This window comes from Engystomops pustulosus, chromosome 4, assembly GCF_040894005.1.
Source record: "Engystomops pustulosus chromosome 4, aEngPut4.maternal, whole genome shotgun sequence".
NCBI lineage: Eukaryota > Metazoa > Chordata > Amphibia > Anura > Leptodactylidae > Engystomops > Engystomops pustulosus.
In genome coordinates this window covers 210,954,658-210,977,539 of record NC_092414.1, presented here as the reverse complement: position 1 = coordinate 210,977,539, position 22,882 = coordinate 210,954,658, and the positions used below count along the sequence as shown (strand labels likewise).

Genomic DNA, 22,882 nt, shown 5'->3' with positions numbered 1-22,882 from the left:
CTGTAGCACATCTGTCGTGCCCACCACTGCAACAAATCTGTACCGTGCCCACTACTTCATCACGTTTGTACTGTGGCCACTGCAGCATATCTTTATTGTGCCCACCATTTCATCATGTCTGTACCGTGCCCACTACTTCTTCATGTCTGTACTGTGCCCACCACTGCAACTGGTGACATGATCAACGCCTGGGGTCCAATTTATCAAATTGTTTTCCAATTTTACCTATTTATCAGGTTCAGGTGGTGCAGCTGCCAGATAATGCGGTGCTATATATAGAAGGTGGTACCAGCGGCTTTTAATACCAGTATAAATGCCAGTGTTTTCCAGTCACATGTGCCAGCCTTACTATAATGACTGGTATTTGTGCTGCGTATTAGCCCTCGGGCATCACCCTGCCAAGTACTTCATAACACGGGGCGGTTACAGTCTTGCTGGATGTGTGACTGGCACACAGGAGGGCACAGATGCCAACAGCAAATCCTCCTCTGCTGACAGAGACCTCGCCAGTGTCCTTGCCCCTCTAGCAGCACACAGATATTGGCAGTGCCCATAGCGGTATCCGCTGCCAGTTCTGTTTGTGCTGCTTCAGGGTGTTGGAAACGGAAACTTCACAGACCGGATCAAGAGGAAAGACGAAAAGTGTGGGAATTTTTAACCATTTTATTACCAAAAAAAAAAAATTGCAATTCACAATTTCATTAACAGGTGAAGGTGCAGAGGAGGGTACAGCAGGGGGCGCTCCGGTCTTCTGAGGTGGAGGGGTCTTCAGTGTAGACATATATTTACACGGGGAGAGGGCGCAGGGTCAGCGGGATAACAGCGGGAGGTCACTGGAGTTCATGATAAAATTGGAGTCCAGGTTTAGGTTTTCTGCAATGAACAAAGAGGAAGCAGAATTAGAGGCAACGGAGAGATGGAGAAGGGAAACGTGGATAGAGGTGGGTACAAGAGTCATGGAAGGGGTCAGGTGGGAGGAGGGAGTCATGGAGGGGGTCAGGTGGGAGGAGAGAGTCATGGAAGGGGTCAGGTGGGAGGAGAGAGTCATGGAAGGGGTCAGGTGGGAGGAGAGAGTCATGGAAGGGGTCAGGTGGGAGGAGGGAGTCATGGAAGGGGTCAGGTGGGAGGAGGGAGTCATGGAGGGGGTCAGGTGGGAGGAGAGAGTCATGGAAGGGGTCAGGTGGGAGGAGAGAGTCATGGAAGGGGTCAGGTGGGAGGAGGGAGTCATGGAAGGGGTCAGGTGGGAGGAGGGAGTCATGGAAGGGGTCAGGTGGGAGGAGGGAGTCATGGAAGGGGTCAGGTGGGAGGAGAGAGTCATGGAAGGGGTCAGGTGGGAGGAGGGAGTCATGGAAGGGGTCAGGTGGGAGGAGGGAGTCATGGAAGGGGTCAGGTGGGAGGAGGGAGTCATGGAGGGGGTCAGGTGGGAGGAGAGAGTCATGGAAGGGGTCAGGTGGGAGGAGAGAGTCATGGAAGGGGTCAGGTGGGAGGAGGGAGTCATGGAAGGGGTCAGGTGGGAGGAGGGAGTCATGGAAGGGGTCAGGTGGGAGGAGGGAGTCATGGAAGGGGTCAGGTGGGAGGAGGGAGTCATGGAAGGGGTCAGGTGGGAGGAGGGAGTCATGGAAGGGGTCAGGTGGGAGGAGGGAGTCATGGAAGGGGTCAGGTGGGAGGAGGGAGTCATGGAAGGGGTCAGGTGGGAGGAGAGAGTCATGGAAGGGGTCAGGTGGGAGGGGAGAGAGGGAGCGAGGAATCAAAGGAATGGGAATGAGGTCTGGCAAAAGGACCAGGTCAAAGTAAAATAACATAGGAGGAGATCCCAGGGGCATGATGGGAGGAGAGAGATTGGTTTGGATGGTGCAACGGGAGAGACCATGTGGAGGAATAAGGAAAAGGAGACAAAAGTCCTGCAGAAGTTATGAGTCCAGGTGGGTCAGAGTGCGAAAGGTCTGAATGGGAGAAAGAGTGAGCAGAGAAAGAAGGACATACAGGTCCATATGGGACAGAGGGATAGGAGGGAGGAGAGAGAAAAACCATGGTCTGGAAGGACATATGGGTCCAGCTGGGACAGAAGGATAGGAAGGAGACAGAGACAAACTGGAAGAACATATAGTTCCAGTTGGGATAGAGGGGAAGAGTTCCCATTTCAGAGTCAGAGAGAAAGAGAAGCGTCTGATAAGAGGGAAGAGAGGGGAGCGAGGTCTGGAAGGAGATACGTGTCCAGCTGGGTCAGAGGGAAAAAGTGTTATGACTGAATGGGAGAAAGAGGAGAGCAAGGACTAGAAGGAGTGAATCCAGCTGGGATAGAGGGAGAGCAGGGTCTGTTAGGAAGGAACAGAGAACAGGACTGGTCATGGTATAAAGAACACAAGTCCAAACCTCATAATCCCAAGAACCCGGTGGCAGTCGGGTCCTATCAGACTATAGGGAGGTGGGGGACCAGTAGAAGACCTCGGCCTGGTGGGGTGAGGGTTCTGGTTGTAGCCCAGGAGTGGTTGGGGGTGATGACAGGAGAGGAAGGTCCAGGGGGAGGTAAAGGAGATAGGGATGGAGGGATATAATAGGAGGACAGGGGCACCTTCACATTTTAACCCTTGTGGACCCAGTTCCCACCAGTAACTGCCCCTCACTCATTGATCCATCTCTTATGTGAATGTCGCACCCTGATCAAAGTTGAGTTTCTTCACCGAGCTGCGGTCTCCCAGCCCCTCGATGTCCACCAGGTCGCTGTTGGCATCTGAGTCATTCAAGGCACTGAGGGTAACATCTGCGGGCAGACAGGGTGACGAGGTCAGACCCACGTTCTTATTACCCCCCCCCCCAAATGTCCCTTCCTCCTCCCACTCACCGGACGACTTGCGCTTCCTCATGGCGCCCTGAGATCCCTCCGGAAGACTCGTCCCTCCGACCGCCGGAGCCGCGGGCACGGACATGGGCACAGTGACAACTTTCTTCATGACTTTCTTGGGGGAATCGGAAGACAGGGGGACCCCGTTGTCATCGTAGATCTTCCGTTTCACGGCAAACTTGAGTTGAGCTCTAGAGGAGACCAGAGGGACCAGAGTTATGAGAGTTCTGGGTAAGATTTGGGTGCAGGTCTGAGGAGGGTCTTATCCTACACCCCGCGCCCCTCTCCTTACACTGTCCTCTCCTTGATTATTGAGCTGATCTGATTTAAGTCCTCCCCGAAGCGTCTGACGGCCGCATGTAACATCTGAATCTCAGTGTCAGTCCAGCGCGCCCTAGGGAGACACAAGGGGAGAGCGAGGTGAGAGCGGAGAAGAGGCAGAGGGTGAAGCATGAGACCATCCTCATCTTCCTCCAGTGCAAAACTCATCACACCCCTAGGCTGATAGCATCAGGTGTGACCCTACAGTGTTAGGCATCATCCCTGGAGAGATGTGTCATCAGACCTTGTACGTTAGTAGCAGCAGGACTGTAAAACATGAATTTATATTCCAGGATTGTAGCTGTGGGCACATCCTCACACTGCTGTGCACTGAATGGCTCCCTACGCTCAGTTTGTCCCTACATCTCTCTGAGATTTAATAAGAGCCCCCCGGCAGGGCGGCGCCCCCATAGAGAGATCCCCGGCAGGGCGGCACCCCCATAGAGAGATCCCCGGCAGGGCGGCACCCCCATAGAGAGACCCCCGGCAGGGCGGCGCCCCCATAGAGAGATCCCCGGCAGGGCGGCGCCCCCATAGAGAGATCCCCGGCAGGGCGGCACCCCCATAGAGAGACCCCCGGCAGGGCGGCGCCCCCATAGAGAGATCCCCGGCAGGGCGGCACCCCCATAGAGAGACCCCCGGCAGGGCGGCGCCCCCATAGAGAGATCCCCGGCAGGGCGGCGCCCCCATAGAGAGATCCCCGGCAGGGCGGCGCCCCCATAGAGAGACCCCCGGCAGGGCGGCGCCCCCATAGAGAGACCCCCGGCAGGGCGGCGCCCCCATAGAGAGACCCCCGGCAGGGCAGCGCCCCCTATAGAGAGACCTCCGGCAGGGCTGCACCCTCCCCTAGAGAGACCCCCGGCAGGGCGGCGCCCCCTATAGAGAGACCCCCGGCAGGGCTGCACCCTCCCCTAGAGAGACCCCCGGCAGGGCAGCGCCCCCATAGAGAGACCTCCGGCAGGGCGGCGCCCCCATAGTGAGACCTCCGGCAGGGCGGCGCCCCCATAGTGAGACCTCCGGAAGGGCGGCGCCCCCATAGTGAGACCTCCGGAAGGGCGGCGCCCCCATAGTGAGACCTCCGGCAGGGCGGCGCCCCCATAGTGAGACCCCCGGCAGGGCGGCGCCCCCATAGTGAGACCCCCGGCAGGGCGGCGCCCCCTATAGAGAGACCTCCGGCAGGGCTGCACCCTCCCCTATAGAGACCTCCGGCAGGGCGGCGCCCCCCTATAGTGAGACCTCCGGCAGGGCGGCGCCCCCATAGTGAGACCTCCGGCAGGGCGGCGCCCCCATAGTGAGACCCCCGGCAGGGCGGCGCCCCCTATAGAGAGACCTCCGGCAGGGCTGCACCCTCCCCTAGAGAGACCTACGGCAGGGCGGTGCCCCCCCCCCCCCTTAGAGAGACCTCCGCAGAGCAGCGCCTCCCCCCTACAGAGACCTCCGGCAGAGCAGCGCCCCCCCCATAAAGAGACCCCCGCAGGGCTGCACCCCCCCTATAGAGACCTCCGGCACGGCAGCGCCCCCCCCCCCCTTAGAGAGACCTCCGCAGAGCAGCGCCTCCCCCCTACAGAGACCTCCGGCAGAGCAGCGCCCCCCCCATAAAGAGACCCCCGCAGGGCTGCACCCCCCCTATAGAGAGACCTCCGGCAGAGCAGCGCCCCCCCTATAGAGACCTCCGGCACGGCAGCCCCCCCCCCCTATAGAGACCTCCGGCACGGCAGCGCCCCCCCCCCCCCCATAGAGACCTCCGGCACGGCGGCGCCTCCTTCGGGTGTTGTACTAGATCAATCACTATGGAAGTGGTAAAATAGTAACTACGTCTGTTTCCTCTTCTCCGCACATTGATGGTTGTTCCCCATCACAGGTTTAATAACTAATTAACCATTTGTTAACACGATACAAAGAATCTTTTAGCTATTCCAGGATTGTAGCTGCTCTGAGTGCACTGGGGGCGTGTCCTCACACTGCTGTGCTCTCTCTATGTCATGCACCAGTCCTCATTGAATACTACAGCAGTCACTAAAAGCAAGGGGGATGTGGTGTGGAGCCAAGTGTGCAGAGCACAGCAGTGTGAGGACGCACACCAAGAAGCTACAATCCTGGAATATAAAACCATGTACCACAGTCCTGCTGCTAATAACGAGATACACGAAGGTCAGATTACACATTTCTCACACACAATTTACTTTTTTAGCCCCGACGGATGTGGAGATATTAGTCCCAGTATCAGACCATTGTAATCCTCTCCTCTGTTAGAGAGGAGGAGCTGGAGCAGAGGAGGGGGCGTGTGTTATGCTAATCTTCTACCAGCTCCTCCTCTATGACAGTGCAGAGGATAACAATGGTCAGATACTTCCATTGTATATCTCAGCAACTGTGGGAGCTGGGAAGAAAAATTTCCCCTGCACCTGTGTAGCTGCCCCTACATCCTGGTATATGCTAATCTCCAGGCGTGTGCGGGGTGAAAGGTCATCTTTAGGTCCTGATCTGGTCTATCATGTAACTAAAGGCTGGCACAAGATGGCAGTTACCCTGCGGGCGAGGAGTCGGTGACGGGGTGGAGCTGCATGGTGAGCTCTCCCAGCTTGGTGAAGGCAGCGCCAGCGGCTGAGAAGATTTCCCCGACCTGGAAAATGGAGAAAATCCTCGATTATAAAAAGTACTAAATCAAAGCATGAATAAATCAGGGGCATTACTCATAGATCCGGGACTGCGGTAATCCTTGCATCTAAAATCAACTTTTACAATTATTCTAATCTGGGGTTGTTACCAGAGCCACTCCATGCTGCAGCTTCACAGACTGTTACACTGTCTCTCCATTTGCTCCGTCAGCACTTGCCCTCTCCCCCTTCCCGTTGTGATCACATACAGTGGAAAGGAAGGTACAACCTCTGACGCTACAGCTGGGAGGGGGCTCTGGTAACACCCCCAGAGCCCTTCCAGTTCATTAGCATGATTTTAAAAGTTGATTTTAGAAGGCAGGAGGCCATGGGTAATAAATATAAGAAGATTATCACGGTCACGGTGCCTGGATCTATGAGGAAGTGCCCCTGGTAGTGTTTCAGAATTGGTTGGCGTGGAACTACAAGTCCCAACAGGTCACATGAAGCTGGGAATGGCAGTGCTGGGCTACAAAGTCAGATGTGAAGCTACAGGTCCTAGAATTCGCAAATTTTCCTAATAATGTGAGTATAGCGCCAACATGTTCCACAGCGCCGGGCACTGGAGCAGACATGATTGGTTTATGACCGCTGCCTATATAAAACTACATTTCCCGCCATGCATTGCTGAGCCGCAGCTGATCACGTGACTCCGCCCGCCAATCAGAGATCCAGTGCACTTCCCCGGGTACCTTAGTCGATGCTGACGTCATGGCTCCAGATGTATGCGGCGGGGATGTGCAGTAGCGCCCAGCTCTCCACCGCTAGCTCCCCGCCCAGCCGCAGCCGTCCCTCCGCCGCCGCCGCTGTGATGCCGTCCCGGTTTCCTGCTCTTTCCCGCCTCCTATTCGCTGTGCGCTCAGCAGTGCCGCGCTCTAATTGGTTCCTTCTACTGACGATCTAACAAAATGCTGAGCCCGCCCACACTCATCTCTAGCTGCGATAGGCTGCAGCTGCATGTCACTCACACGCGAATATCCCGCCCATACTTCTCTTCTATTGGTTCCTTCTCCCTCCATTGCTGCGATGCTATTGGCTGCTGCATGCTGTGCGCTGATTCGTGGCTTTGCGCATGTGTGTGTGGATGTAGCAGTGCTGAGTGTGTTATGTGGTTTGTCTTTGTTTTTTTGGAATTTCTACGTTTTTTGTACTTGTACATTGACCTGTGGTTAAATTAGTGCGATTTATAATAGAACATTCCAGGAGCCGTCAGCTCTGCTACATCAGTCCCTAGAACAACAACAGTGCACCTGCCGTGGTACGGAGACTCCGATATATGGTCCAGATGAGCCTCAGCCAGATCCTGTGTCAGTCTTTACTGTAATTCTTCTTGCATTATATTCATGAAACAGGCGGATCTTGATGAACATATAGTCAATACAAGTAATACAAGAGCAGCACAACCTCAGTGACAGCCGAGGAGTCCCAGGTCCAATTCTTTAGGGGCAGCACTGCAGACTGACACTGTGTATGGATTCCTATTACCTGGCGCCCCCTGCTGGTGTCCGGCACTAGATCAGGGAGACTAGTGGCCCTTTGCCTTTAAGACAGAGTTATAAGACCCTTTAACTCAACCATACGGGTGTGTTTCTTCTCCCAGAGGCGGCAGCCAACTACAGAATAATCTGAACTACAACTCCCAACCGGCCTCTGGAGCATAGGAGTCGTGGTCCTAACCGTTGCTTAATTAGATGGTTGTCACCAGTGTAATGTCATGTTCAGGCTGTTACAGCAGCACAGAGTATTTCAGAAGATGAGTGCACTAATCCAGTAACGGCGCTCACAATGCGTGCAGGACTGCAAGGGAGAGACACGAATGAGAGGGGAATCCCAGCAGCACAGAGGATTTAAGCAAATGAGGGTTTGGATTATGTGCAGGCCTACAGTTTTGAGAATGACACAAATCTTCTCTTGTCACATGATGTGTCCCTCTGGTCTGTCAGATGTTTATCACATACAGAGATACAAGTGCAGTCATATTATGGGGAGCAGAGGCTTTTATTGTCAGGTAGGAGGAGTTACTGCAGCGAGTCAGTATCTGCAGGACCTCTCCTTCTTCTTCAGGACCTCTGCAATTCTCCCTGGCAGCTCTCACTCACCTCCTGCACCAGATCCTGACTGATCGCCGTCCATTCCTGCACAATCACTGCTGCATTCTGTCACAATGTGTTGGTTTTTGTTTGTCCGTCTCTTGATGATTGACCACAAGTTCTCAATGGGATAAGATCTGGGGAGTTTCCAGGCCATGGACCCAGAATCTCTGTGTTCTGTTCCTGGAGACATTTAGTTCTCCCCTTTGCTTTATGGCAGGTGCTCCATCATGCTGGAGGAGGCATTGTAGATCACCAAACTGCTCCTGGACAGTCGGGAGAAGTTGCTCTTGGAGGACATTCTGGTCCCATTCTTTATTCATGGATGTGTTTTTAGGCAAGACTGTGAGAGAGCCGATTCCCTTGGCTGAGAAGCCGCCCCACACATGAATGGCTGCAGGAGGCTTTACAGTTGGCATGAGACAAGACTTGCGGGTTTCGCTCACCTTGTCTTCTCCCAACAAGCTGATTTCCAGATGTTCCAAACAATCTGAAAGGGGATTCATCAGAGAAAATGTCTTTCCCCCGATCCTCCATAGTCCACTCCCTGGACCTTTTGCAGAATATCAGTCTGTCCCTGATGGTTTTCTGGAGAGAAGTGGCTTCTTTGCTGCCCTCCTGGACACCAGGCCTTGCTCCAGGAGTCTCCGCAGTGTCACAGTGCGTGCAGATGCCTCACGCCTGCCTGCTGCCATTCCTGAGCAAGCTCTGCACTGCTGGGAGCCGATTCCCCAAGCTGAAACACTTGTAAGAGACGCTCCTGGCGCTTACTGGTCCCTCTTGGGCGCCTGGAGCCTTTTTGGTAACAATGGAGCCTCTCTCCTTGAATTCCTTGATGATGCGATAGATTGGTGACTGAGGAGCAATCTTTCTAGCTGCAATACTCTTCCCTGTTAGGTCAGTTTTGCGCAGTACAGTGATGACTGCACGTGTTTCTTTAGAGATAACCATGGGTAACAGAAGAGAAACAATGATGCCAAGCACCAGCCTCCTTTTATAGTGTCCAGTGGTGTGATTCTTACTTAATCCTGACAGATTGATCTCCAGCCCTGTCCCCACCAGCACCTGCACCTGTGTTACTGGAGACATCACTGACCCCATGGCAGCTGCTCCTATTAAGGCGCCTGCAATGAAGTTAAAATGTGTTTTGGGGGAAAAAGTTCATTTTCTAGGCAAATATTGACTTTGCATTTAATTGCTGTTAAGCTGATCCCTCTTTATAACATTCTGGAGTATATGCAAATTGCCATTATAAAACCTGATGCCGGAGACTTTGTAACAATTACCATTTGTATCATTCTCACAACTTATGGCCATGACTGTAGTCATGTGATAATGTGTGTGAGCCTATGATAGGTGGGGAAGAGACAAGGAGGAGGAAAAGGTTCTACAGCAGCACATAGTGTTTAAGCATTGCGCTGTGTCTGTATACTAGGAATACAGATGGAGGGGAGGGGTATATCAGGAGAGGCAATGACCTCTCGCTCCTGTAACGATAGGTACAAGCTGCATATACACCAGGGGAGGAGAAGGTTCCTGGAGCACAGAGTATTTCCGGGGGTCTGTGAAGGCACTAGGGGGTCGTCCACTTTATATCACACAACTTTCATCACTTTATTAACATTTACATCTTAAATAACATCTCAAAAGAACATCAAGAAGAGAGGAAGGAGGACGACACAGCGGAGGGGCCGGGGCTTAGGGTGGTCTCAGGAATGTAGTATCAGTCCTTGCAGCAGCTGGAGACATCTGCTCAGGGTTACACAACGCCGGCAGGACGTGAGAGGACAACGTGAAGATGATGGGAGTCCTGGTGCTGATGGTCTACAGGGAGGGCATGGGGGGAGACGAAATGTGGAGGTGAAGGATCATCTTCATCACACAGTCCTGGAGGTGGTGGCCGCTCAGCGCACCATGTACTCCTTCCTCTTGTTCAGCCGCACCTGGCAGAAGGAGAAGCCGCCCAGGAGGACGTAGATGGCCGCCGCGATGAAGCAGTTATAAGACACCTGCTCGTAAAGACCGTACAGCTTGGTGGGAGGCTTGGGGCTGGAGAAGAGAAGACATGGTCAATGAGACGGCACGTGCACGAGAAGACCACATGGAAAAACTACATATAGACACTTGTCCATCACCCAAGGAAAGGAAGGGGTTGGATGAGGAAGGGATTTATGGGAAAAATTCATAACCATCAATGTTATTTAGGTATAAAAAGGCATCTAGACCCTTCTTGAAGCTCTCTGCTGTCCCTGCTGTGACCAGCGCCTGAGGCAGGCTATTCCAAAGATTGACAGTTCTCATAGTAAAGAATTCGAGCATAAATGAAGATGGAGAGAGCATTTGTGAGGATGACACAATCTCTACGAGGAAAGCACAAGAAGACACCCAGCAAGGAAGGAGGAAGTGAGAAGCTCCAAGGAGGAAGAATGTACAAGAAGAAGACAGGAGGAGGGTCATGTGTGCAGGACACCTTCATGCATTGAAGATCCGAGGGTCAAGAAGGAATAAGGAGGTGAAGGAAAAGTGAGGAGGGAGGACATGAGAGAAGATGTGAGGAACCTGCCAGGATGAAGCAGACATCACTACAGAGTTAGGAATATTCAGCTTTCATGTGTATGCAGCATGTCATGTGACCTCATCTCCATTTACTGAAATATCATCCACCACAGATGCACAAGTCGACTAATCATCTGCTGAGGTGCCATCCTGCTCTTTATTGGGGTGCAGAGCTACGAGCCTCCACACAGCAGTTGATCCCATTACTTTCCAATAGGACGAAGGTCTGGAGAAAGCGCAGGAGACTCCAGGCGAGGTCCTCAGAAGCCATTCCATAATGATGGGACCTCGATGACCTTCATGAAGATGACATTAGGCCTGTGAAGTTCATACAGCGGCACAATGACTGAATTACTGGCGTTACACAGATTGTGAAAGTACAGGCAGTCACCGGACCAAAGTGTAGGACAGGTCTTTGTACACACCTGCCTGTACTGTACCACCAAGGACTTGTCTGGTGACACCGGTGCTCATCTTTTCTGCTCAGCTTAAATTGACTGAAGTGAACAGCACTCACCTCATCCAGACAAGGCAATGACCCTGTGCCTGGGGGTGGGTGGGGGGCTGGGGCGCAGACCACACGGATGTTAACAGTTTCAAATGTTTTACTGTGCATCTCGCCTCCTTACATGTGCCTGGCGTTGTCTGGCATCTTCATCCAGGTACAAAATGAAGCAGACGCCCAATTCTAAACTTTTCTGTGACTCCTGCAGTCTCTCTGGTACAACCTTCCTATGTCTCTCTGTATCTCCGACACAACCCGCTGATGACTCTCTGGTGCTCTGAGCTCAGGGGCCACTTCCATGTTAAAACATCCTGCAAGAAGCCTCACACTGGCCCAGTTCTGGTTCTGATCATCAGCTAGGTGTCACCTTTGTTATCAAAATATGAACAGCATGATGAGGAGGACTGTCTACCAATTCTAAATGATCCATGCATCGCCCAAAAAATTTCTATGGTTTCAAACACCTGTTGTGAATTTTGCTCTTAAAGTTTCAAAACAAAGAAACCCTATGTATTGGAGAGATACATTTAGGAACACGGCAATAGACGCACCCACCAGCAAACTTCTTAAGACCCTGGTGTAGTTGTAAAAATTCACCCAAAAGGACCCCCCCCCCAAAAAAAAAAAAAAAAAAGAAGAAGAGAAAAAGTGAAGATACATGGCCCCCAGATTTCACCCAAAAGCCAAAAATTCCTAACTTTGCAAGTTATTAGTGAGAAGATGTGAAGGAACTACAACATGGTAGGTCGTGCAGAAGACATGGAGAACCTTCAGGGATAGAAGTGTATGAAAAGACTGAGGGTCTAAAAGGATGGAGGAAGAAATTTACGAATGGAGTGGAGGATATACAAGGATGGAGAAAGATGTGGAGAAACTAAAACAGAGGACATGTACAAAGACACAACTGTACAAGGAAGGAGGACGTGTAGAATCCACCAGCCTGGAGAACATGTAGTGCCTCATTTCATACAAGAGACTTGGTGAAAAATGTAAATGGAAAAACTGAGTTAAAAGATATGGAGGAGCCACAAAGATGGGGAACATGAGAGGAAAGTATCACAGACAGCCTGAAGCCTGACAGCCTGTACAAGGAGTCTACAAGTAGGACAGACGAGAGGAGAAGACAATACTGAGGGACAGGGCGGGGGGGTGCACATGGATGGAGGACATGAGAGGAGGAGACAATACTGAGGGACAGGCGGGGGGTGCACATGGATGGAGGACATGAGAGGAGAAGACAATACTGAGGGACAGGGCGGGGGGTGCACATGTATGGAGGACATGAGAGGAGAAGACAATACTGAGGGACAGGGCGGGGGTGCACATGGATGGAGGACATGAGAGGAGGAGACAATACTGAGGGACAGGGCGGGGGGTGCACATGGATGGAGGACATGAGAGGAGAAGACAATACTGAGGGACAGGGCGGGGGGTGCACATGGATGGAGGACATGAGAGGAGGAGACAATACTGAGGGACAGGGCGGGGGGTGCACATGGATGGAGGACATGAGAGAAGAAGACAATACTGAGGGACAGGGCGGGGGGGTGCACATGGATGGAGGACATGAGAGAAGAAGACAATACTGAGGGACAGGGCGGGGGGGTGCACATGGATGGAGGACATGAGAGGAGAAGACAATACTGAGGGACAGGGCGGGGGGTGCACATGGATGGAGGACATGAGAGGAGGAGACAATACTGAGGGACAGGGCGGGGGGTGCACATGGATGGAGGACATGAGAGGAGGAGACAATACTGAGGGACAGGGCGGGGGGTGCACATGGATGGAGGACATGAGAGAAGAAGACAATACTGAGGGACAGGGCGGGGGGGTGCACATGGATGGAGGACATGAGAGAAGAAGACAATACTGAGGGACAGGGCGGGGGGTGCACATGGATGGAGGACATGAGAGGAGGAGACAATACTGAGGGACAGGGCGGGGGGTGCACATGGATGGAGGACATGAGAGGAGGAGACAATACTGAGGGACAGGGCGGGGGGTGTACATGGATGGAGGACATGAGAGGAGGAGACAATACTGAGGGACAGGGCGGGGGTGCACATGGATGGAGGACATGAGAGGAGGAGACAATACTGAGGGACAGGGCGGGGGGTGTACATGGATGGAGGACATGAGAGGAGGAGACAATACTGAGGGACAGGGCGGGGGGGTGCACATGGATGGAGGACATGAGAGGAGAAGACAATACTGAGGGACAGGGCGGGGGGTGTACATGGATGGAGGACATGAGAGGAGGAGACAATACTGAGGGACAGGGCGGGGGGTGCACATGGATGGAGGACATGAGAGGAGGAGACAATACTGAGGGACAGGGCGGGGGGTGCACATGGAGGACATGAGAGGAGGAGACAATACTGAGGGACAGGGCTGGGGTGCACATGGATGGAGGACAGGAGAGGAGGAGACAATACTGAGGGACAGGGCGGGGGGTGCACATGGATGGAGGACATGAGAGGAGAAGACAATACTGAGGGACAGGGCGGGGGGTGCACATGGATGGAGGACATGAGAGGAGGAGACAATACTGAGGGACAGGGCGGGGGGTGTACATGGATGGAGGACATGAGAGGAGGAGACAATACTGAGGGACAGGGCGGGGGGTGTACATGGATGGAGGACATGAGAGGAGGAGACAATACTGAGGGACAGGGCGGGGGGTGCACATGGATGGAGGACATGAGAGGAGGAGACAATACTGAGGGACAGGGCGGGGGTGTACATGGATGGAGGACATGAGAGGAGGAGACAATACTGAGGGACAGGGCGGGGGGTGCACATGGATGGAGGACATGAGAGGAGGAGACAATACTGAGGGACAGGGCGGGGGGTGCACATGGATGGAGGACATGAGAGGAGGAGACAATACTGAGGGACAGGGCGGGGGTGCACATGGATGGAGGACATGAGAGGAGGAGACAATACTGAGGGACAGGGCGGGGGGTGTACATGGATGGAGGACATGAGAGGAGGAGACAATACTGAGGGACAGGGCGGGGGTGCACATGGATGGAGGACATGAGAGGAGGAGACAATACTGAGGGACAGGGCGGGGGGGTGCACATGGATGGAGGACATGAGAGGAGGAGACAATACTGAGGGACAGGGCGGGGGGTGCACATGGATGGAGGACATGAGAGGAGGAGACAATACTGAGGGACAGGGCGGGGGGTGCACATGGATGGAGGACATGAGAGGAGACAATACTGAGGGACAGGGCGGGGGGTGCACATGGATGGAGGACATGAGAGGAGACAATACTGAGGGACAGGGCGGGGGGTGCACATGGATGGAGGACATGAGAGGAGGAGACAATACTGAGGGACAGGGCGGGGGGTGCACATGGATGGAGGACATGAGAGGAGGAGACAATACTGAGGGACAGGGCGGGGGGTGCACATGGATGGAGGACATGAGAGGAGGAGACAATACTGAGGGACAGGGCGGGGGGTGCACATGGATGGAGGACATGAGAGGAGGAGACAATACTGAGGGACAGGGCGGGGGGTGTACATGGATGGAGGACATGAGAGGAGACAATACTGAGGGACAGGGCGGGGGGTGCACATGGATGGAGGACATGAGAGGAGACAATACTGAGGGACAGGGCGGGGGGTGCACATGGATGGAGGACATGAGAGGAGACAATACTGAGGGACAGGGCGGGGGGTGCACATGGATGAAGGACATGAGAGGAGGAGACAATACTGAGGGACAGGGCGGGGGGTGCACATGGATGGAGGACATGAGAGGAGGAGACAATACTGAGGGACAGGGCGGGGGGTGCACATGGATGGAGGACATGAGAGGAGGAGACAATACTGAGGGACAGGGCGGGGGGTGCACATGGATGGAGGACATGAGAGGAGACAATACTGAGGGACAGGGCGGGGGGTGTACATGGATGGAGGACATGAGAGGAGGAGACAATACTGAGGGACAGGGCGGGGGGGTGCACATGGATGGAGGACATGAGAGGAGACAATACTGAGGGACAGGGCGGGGGGTGTACATGGATGGAGGACATGAGAGGAGGAGACAATACTGAGGGACAGGCCGGGGGGTGCACATGGATGGAGGACATGAGAGGAGGAGACAATACTGAGGGACAGGGCGGGGGGGTGCACATGGATGGAGGACATGAGAGGAGGAGACAATACTGAGGGACAGGGCAGGGGGTGTACATGGAGGACATGAGAGGAGGAGACAATACTGAGGGACAGGGCGGGGGGGTGCACATGGATGGAGGACATGAGAGGAGGAGACAATACTGAGGGACAGGGTGGGGGTGCACATGGAGGACATGAGAGGAGAAGACAATACTGAGGGACAGGGCAGGGGGTGTACATGGAGGACGTGGGGAGACTGGGGACTTACTCATCAAACAAGTCGGCCTCAACGAACGGAACGTCTTCTATCAGGACGGCAGAATGGACGTTAAAAAATATTCCGAGCAGCACCTGGTATAAGGAAAAAAAAATCAAGGGGTTAAAAAAGTTCTAGCGCAGGGATTCTCGTCCTTCCTGAGGTCACAACCCCTTGATACAGTCCCTTATGTTCTGGTGACCCCCAACCAGAAGTGGATTTTCATTGTTACTTCTTACTGGGGAAGTCATTGTCTAATACAAGCGGCGTCTCGGATCACTGCACCCCCAGAACCCCCAGCACCGGATGGTGCCACAGTGTATCGTGTTCAGCTGCTGGGAATTCTAGGGGTACAGTAGTCAGACACCAGGGGTTGTGGGGGTTTAAGCGAGTCCAAGTGGTTACATGCAGTGTATTCCAGGGAGGAAAACCAACGGCCCACTACACCCCCAGAATCAGTGCACCAGTGTCTACTGGGGAAGGGGGGGGGGGGGCAAAGATCAGAGCGCCAGGGGCAACTTGTATGTGACCGCTACATCCCCAGGACCACCAGTGCCAGACCACTATACGCCATGACACTGTCCAGCACCGGTGATTCAGGGAGGAGGGCGGAGAAAGGGGGGCGGTGGTACAGAGGTTAAACCACTAGGGGCTTCTGCGGGGGTAGAGAGGTCCTTACCTTGTATCTGACCACTAAACCCCCAGTCCCTGACCATTCTATACCATGTCGGGCACTGGGGACTCGGGGGTGTAGGGGAGAACACTGTACTCCAGAATACACTGCCCTCTGACCACACAGACACAACTATACCCCCTGAAGCCTTTCATGTGCCCAGTACGCCCCCACAATACACTGAATCCTGGAGGATCTGTACTGAAGAATAAGAGTGCGGACTCCTCCTGCCCCTGTGTCACACTGGCTGTGCCTGGACAACTCCTGATCCCATGGCTCAGGAGCCGGCAATACCCCCAGTGTATTAGCCTGGCAACACCCCTGATGCCCCTCTATATGGGCCCCCCATCTATATAGGACCAGACTGAGGGGGAAGCACAGCCATAGATTTAGACCCTTATCCCTCTTGTTGGTCCCTGCCGGGAGGTCCTACCCTACATGACCTATAGGTCACCCCTCCCATCAGTGACCCTCGGGGGACAGGGGCGGGGATTAGGGTGATAATCATTGTGATATATAACATATCACACCCCAAGGAGGAGGGTTCCCAGATGTCCACGTACAGGGCACCCTCATCTAGTGCAGGTTATCCTGCCATCTGTAGGGGGAGACGACACTGCTGGGAGTTGTAGTACACCGCAGGGTGAGGAGCCGGTGAGATCCGGAGATTCACGGCTGGGTCCTGTGTGTACAGCTGCAGCATTTACATGTACACATTGGGGGCTGCTTACACTATACACAGCGCCGCCACTCCTGCTGTGTACAGTAAACACAACTCCGCCTGCTCCTCTGACTACACTCTACTGCTCCCTGTTATCAGCCACGCTCCCCCCACCCTCCTAAATCCAAACATAACATAGAGATCTCTTCATTCTCCTTGCTTGGTTCACTTCTAGAGCTGAAGATTCGTTACAATCCTGGAGAAGGTGCGTTACAATGTGTCCAAGCAGGTAAAATCTGTGAGAGGATGGTTATACTGAACCACAGCTGAGGGTTTGTTACAATTCTATCGAGATCAGGAGGATTACGTTACTTGTTAACCATCATATGGATACATTGTAACAAATACTCAGCAGTGTCTATAACTGACTACCACAGTAACAGACCCTCAGCTGTGATGTATATTATCAGGCAGCCGGCGTTCACGTATAACAATCGCACCATTATAAGCTGCGGTCACATGACCAACATCACAGGAATTGCCCCCTTAACCCTATAATTACCCCGATGCCCTCAGGAATGACCCAATTGTCGCCTTCCTACTTTTTGGAGAACTTCTACGTGATTCATAGACTCGGGGTACGAAAAGCAGAAGTAGCCGCTGCGTCCCTGTCACAAAGGGTTAGCTACACAATAGGGGGGAGGATAAACCCCTAATATACTAAGGTCACCGGGGTCACGGAGAGATTGGGTGCATTATAATCTAATATAGAGATTATTAAATATAACTCTGTATGGACACCCCCTTAAAGGGATACGGGCTTAAAGGGGATCTCCTTACTCAGTCATCAGCAGCTTGTCAGCCCCCACAATGAGCCCAGCACAGCGCCCCCTATCTCCTGCAGGGGAGGATATAGGGCACTCACCAGCATGATGACGCCCCACACGCTCAGCACGATCCCGCAGGCGGCCAGCTTAGGCCCGCAGCACAGAAGAGACACCATGACCGATCCTAAGCTCCGATCTCCTACGACTACCCGGCCCGATCAGCTGACTGCGGTAACACAGCGGAGCGGAGCTCTTATTGGCTTCCTATGCGGAAGTGGGCGTGGTTAGAGCGAAAGGAAGGTCTTCTGGCAGCCAGGACTACGGGGGCTGGGAAGGGACAACCCGAGTCAGGCGAATCTCACATGACAGCAGCGACAGGGAGGAGGATCACGTGATAGCGGCGCCGTCTGGGTCCGGTAACGGAGACTAAAAAGAATTGAAATCTGATGCTGAGGGAAAGGCTGCAAAACACACACAGAACATCACTGAGCCGACCCCTCATAGCAAGAGTGACATGCAGGATCAGTACATGTCCTGTCATGTATGTAGGAACAGTGAGTGCAGCTCTGGAGTATAATACAGGATGTAACTCAGGATCAGTACAGGATAAGTAATGTCATGTATGTACACAGTGACTGCACCAGCAGCAGAATAGTGAGTGCAGCTCTGGAGTATAATACAGGATGTAACTCAGGATCAGTACAGGATAAGTAATGTCATGTATGTACACAGTGACTGCACCAGCAGAATAGTGAGTGCAGCTGTGGGGTATAATACAGGATGTAACTCATGATCAGTACAGGATAAGTAATGTCATGTATGTACACAGTGACTGCACCAGCAGCAGAATAGTGAGTGCAGCTCTGGGGTATAATACAGGATGTAACTCAGGATCAGTACAGGATAAGTAATGTCATGTATGTACACAGTGACTGCACCAGCAGCAGAATAGTGAGTGCAGCTCTGGAGTATAATACAGGATGTAACTCAGGATCAGTACAGGATAAGTAATGTCATGTATGTACACAGTGACTGCACCAGCAGCAGAATAGTGAGTGCAGCTCTGGAGTATAATACAGGATGTAACTCAGGATCAGTACAGGATAAGTAATGTCATGTATGTACACAGTGACTGCACCAGCAGCAGAATAGTGAGTGCAGCTCTGGGGTATAATACAGGATGTAACTCAGGATCAGTACAGGATAAGTAATGTCATGTATGTACACAATGACTGCACCAGCAGCAGAATAGTGATTGCAGCTCTGGGGTATAATACAGGATGTAACTCAGGATCAGTACAGGATAAGTAATGTCATGTATGTACACAGTGACTGCACCAGCAGCAGAATAGTGAGTGCAGCTCTGGAGTATAATACAGGATGTAACTCAGGATCAGTACAGGATAAGTAATGTCAGGTATATACACAGTGACTGCACCAGCAGCAGAATAGTGAGTGCAGCTCTGGGGTATAATACAGGATGTAACTCAGGATCAGTACAGGATAAGTAATGTCATGTATGTACACAGTGACTGCACCAGCAGCAGAATAGTGAGTGCAGCTCTGGGGTATAATACAGGATGTAACTCAGGATCAGTACAGGATAAGTAATGTCATGTATGTACACAGTGACTGCACCAGCAGCAGAATAGTGAGTGCAGCTCTGGAGTATAATACAGGATGTAACTCAGGATCAGTACAGGATAAGTAATGTCATGTATGTACACAGTGACTGCACCAGCAGCAGAATAGTGAGTGCAGCTCTGGGGTATAATGCAGGATGTAACTCAGGATCAGTACAGGATAAGTAATGTCATGTATGTACACAATGACTGCACCAGCAGCAGAATAGTGAGTACAGCTCTGGGGTATAATACAGGATGTAACTCAGGATCAGTACAGGATAAGTAATGTCAGGTATATACACAGTGACTGCACCAGCAGCAGAATAGTGAGTGCAGCTCTGGGGTATAATACAGGATGTAACTCAGGATCAGTACAGGATAAGTAATGTCATGTATGTACACAGTGACTGCACCAGCAGCAGAATAGTGAGTGCAGCTCTGGGGTATAATACAGGATGTAACTCAGGATCAGTACAGGATAAGTAATGTCATGTATGTACACAGTGACTGCACCAGCAGCAGAATAGTGAGTGCAGCTCTGGGGTATAATACAGGATGTAACTCAGGATCAGTACAGGATAAGTAATGTCATGTATGTACACAATGACTGCACCAGCAGCAGAATAGTGAGTGCAGCTCTGGGGTATAATACAGGATGTAACTCAGGATCAGTACAGGATAAGTAATGTCATGTATGTACACAGTGACTGCACCAGCAGAATAGTGAGTGCAGCTCTGGAGTATAATACAGGATGTAACTCAGGATCAGTACAGGATAAGTAATGTCATGTATGTACACAGTGACTGCACCAGCAGCAGAATAGTGAGTGCAGCTCTGGAGTATAATACAGGATGTAACTCAGGATCAGTACAGGATAAGTAATGTCATGTATGTACACAGTGACTGCACCAGCAGCAGAATAGTGAGTGCAGCTCTGGAGTATAATACAGGATGTAACTCAGGATCAGTACAGGATAAGTAATGTCATGTATGTACACAGTGACTGCACCAGCAGAATAGTGAGTGCAGCTGTGGGGTATAATACAGGATGTAACTCATGATCAGTACAGGATAAGTAATGTCATGTATGTACACAGTGACTGCACCAGCAGCAGAATAGTGAGTGCAGCTCTGGGGTATAATACAGGATGTAACTCAGGATCAGTACAGGATAAGTAATGTCATGTATGTACACAGTGACTGCACCAGCAGCAGAATAGTGAGTGCAGCTCTGGAGTATAATACAGGATGTAACTCAGGATCAGTACAGGATAAGTAATGTCATGTATGTACACAGTGACTGCACCAGCAGCAGAATAGTGAGTGCAGCTCTGGAGTATAATACAGGATGTAACTCAGGATCAGTACAGGATAAGTAATGTCATGTATGTACACAGTGACTGCACCAGCAGCAGAATAGTGAGTGCAGCTCTGGGGTATAATACAGGATGTAACTCAGGATCAGTACAGGATAAGTAATGTCATGTATGTACACAATGACTGCACCAGCAGCAGAATAGTGATTGCAGCTCTGGGGTATAATACAGGATGTAACTCAGGATCAGTACAGGATAAGTAATGTCATGTATGTACACAGTGACTGCACCAGCAGCAGAATAGTGAGTGCAGCTCTGGAGTATAATACAGGATGTAACTCAGGATCAGTACAGGATAAGTAATGTCAGGTATATACACAGTGACTGCACCAGCAGCAGAATAGTGAGTGCAGCTCTGGGGTATAATACAGGATGTAACTCAGGATCAGTACAGGATAAGTAATGTCATGTATGTACACAGTGACTGCACCAGCAGCAGAATAGTGAGTGCAGCTCTGGGGTATAATACAGGATGTAACTCAGGATCAGTACAGGATAAGTAATGTCATGTATGTACACAGTGACTGCACCAGCAGCAGAATAGTGAGTGCAGCTCTGGAGTATAATACAGGATGTAACTCAGGATCAGTACAGGATAAGTAATGTCATGTATGTACACAGTGACTGCACCAGCAGCAGAATAGTGAGTGCAGCTCTGGGGTATAATGCAGGATGTAACTCAGGATCAGTACAGGATAAGTAATGTCATGTATGTACACAATGACTGCACCAGCAGCAGAATAGTGAGTACAGCTCTGGGGTATAATACAGGATGTAACTCAGGATCAGTACAGGATAAGTAATGTCAGGTATATACACAGTGACTGCACCAGCAGCAGAATAGTGAGTGCAGCTCTGGGGTATAATACAGGATGTAACTCAGGATCAGTACAGGATAAGTAATGTCATGTATGTACACAGTGACTGCACCAGCAGCAGAATAGTGAGTGCAGCTCTGGGGTATAATACAGGATGTAACTCAGGATCAGTACAGGATAAGTAATGTCATGTATGTACACAGTGACTGCACCAGCAGCAGAATAGTGAGTGCAGCTCTGGGGTATAATACAGGATGTAACTCAGGATCAGTACAGGATAAGTAATGTCATGTATGTACACAATGACTGCACCAGCAGCAGAATAGTGAGTGCAGCTCTGGGGTATAATACAGGATGTAACTCAGGATCAGTACAGGATAAGTAATGTCATGTATGTACACAGTGACTGCACCAGCAGAATAGTGAGTGCAGCTCTGGAGTATAATACAGGATGTAACTCAGGATCAGTACAGGATAAGTAATGTCATGTATGTACACAGTGACTGCACCAGCAGCAGAATAGTGAGTGCAGCTCTGGAGTATAATACAGGATGTAACTCAGGATCAGTACAGGATAAGTAATGTCATGTATGTACACAGTGACTGCACCAGCAGCAGAATAGTGAGTGCAGCTCTGGGGTATAATACAGGATGTAACTCAGGATCAGTACAGGATAAGTAATGTCATGTATGTACACAGTGACTGCACCAGCAGCAGAATAGTGAGTGCAGCTCTGGGGTATAATACAGGATGTAACTCAGGATCAGTACAGGATAAGTAATGTCATGTATGTACACAATGACTGCACCAGCAGCAGAATAGTGAGTGCAGCTCTGGGGTATAATACAGGATGTAACTCAGGATCAGTACAGGATAAGTAATGTCATGTATGTACACAGTGACTGCACCAGCAGCAGAATAGTGAGTGCAGCTCTGGAGTATAATACAGGATGTAACTCAGGATCAGTACAGGATAAGTAATGTCAGGTATATACACAGTGACTGCACCAGCAGCAGAATAGTGAGTGCAGCTCTGGGGTATAATACAGGATGTAACTCAGGATCAGTACAGGATAAGTAATGTCATGTATGTACACAGTGACTGCACCAGCAGCAGAATAGTGAGTGCAGCTCTGGGGTATAATACAGGATGTAACTCAGGATCAGTACAGGATAAGTAATGTCATGTATGTACACAGTGACTGCACCAGCAGCAGAATAGTGAGTGCAGCTCTGGGGTATAATGCAGGATGTAACTTAGGATCAGTACAGGATAAGTAATGTCATGTATGTACACAGTGACTGCACCAGCAGCAGAATAGTGAGTGCAGCTCTGGGGTATAATACAGGATGTAAATCAGGATCAGTACAGGATAAGTAATGTCATGTATGTACACAGTGACTGCACCAGCAGCAGAATAGTGAGTGCAGCTCTGGGGTATAATGCAGGATGTAACTCAGGATCAGTACAGGATAAGTAATGTCATGTATGTACACAGTGACTGCACCAGCAGCAGAATAGTGAGTGCAGCTCTGGAGT

General features: G+C 51.5%; 2 protein-coding genes across 5 annotated transcripts; both read right to left on the bottom strand.

Annotated features, from left to right (window-relative positions):
* Positions 1-649: 649 nt before the first annotated feature.
* On the bottom strand, positions 650-6,738 carry LOC140128262 (BPTF-associated chromatin complex component 1-like). Of its 4 annotated transcripts, none has more exons than XM_072149832.1 (6): positions 6,513-6,729; positions 5,692-5,786; positions 3,135-3,236; positions 2,843-3,033; positions 2,625-2,761; positions 650-873 (listed from the first exon to the last, which is right to left on the bottom strand). In XM_072149832.1, the coding sequence occupies exons 1-5, from the start codon at positions 6,531-6,533 to the stop codon at positions 2,640-2,642; spliced, it is 531 nt and encodes a 176-aa protein (XP_072005933.1). In that variant the 5' UTR covers positions 6,534-6,729; the 3' UTR covers positions 650-873; positions 2,625-2,639. The 4 variants fall into 4 exon arrangements, with proteins under 4 accessions (XP_072005933.1, XP_072005931.1, XP_072005934.1 ...); XM_072149830.1 differs by having other exon boundaries at positions 2,657-2,761; positions 6,513-6,726; XM_072149833.1 differs by lacking the exon at positions 3,135-3,236 and having other exon boundaries at positions 2,657-2,761; positions 6,513-6,728.
* A 2,761-nt stretch (positions 6,739-9,499) lies between these two features.
* Positions 9,500-17,774, bottom strand: LOC140128261 (ribonuclease kappa-B). The gene is made up of 3 exons (XM_072149829.1): positions 17,620-17,774; positions 15,373-15,455; positions 9,500-9,959 (listed from the first exon to the last, which is right to left on the bottom strand). The coding sequence occupies exons 1-3, from the start codon at positions 17,695-17,697 to the stop codon at positions 9,815-9,817; spliced, it is 306 nt and encodes a 101-aa protein (XP_072005930.1). The 5' UTR covers positions 17,698-17,774; the 3' UTR covers positions 9,500-9,814.
* Positions 17,775-22,882: the final 5,108 nt, after the last annotated feature.

What these genes read in the sequence shown, in the direction of transcription:
- LOC140128262 (XM_072149830.1), bottom strand. Translation starts at nt 6,533, where the DNA reads ATGACGTCAGCATCGACTAAG. An exon ending in ATAATCAAGGAGAGGACAGT is followed by an intron (nt 3,034 to 3,134) that starts GTAAGGAGAGGG and finishes GGTCTCCTCTAG; the next exon opens with AGCTCAACTCAAGTTTGCCG. An exon ending in GAGGAAGCGCAAGTCGTCCG is followed by an intron (nt 2,762 to 2,842) that starts GTGAGTGGGAGG and finishes GTCTGCCCGCAG; the next exon opens with ATGTTACCCTCAGTGCCTTG.
- LOC140128261 (XM_072149829.1), bottom strand. Translation starts at nt 17,697, where the DNA reads ATGGTGTCTCTTCTGTGCTGCGGGCCTAAGCTGGCCGCCTGCGGGATC. An exon ending in TGTGGGGCGTCATCATGCTG is followed by an intron (nt 15,456 to 17,619) that starts GTGAGTGCCCTA and finishes TCCTTATACCAG; the next exon opens with GTGCTGCTCGGAATATTTTT. An exon ending in GAGGCCGACTTGTTTGATGA is followed by an intron (nt 9,960 to 15,372) that starts GTAAGTCCCCAG and finishes TCTCTTCTCCAG; the next exon opens with CCCCAAGCCTCCCACCAAGC.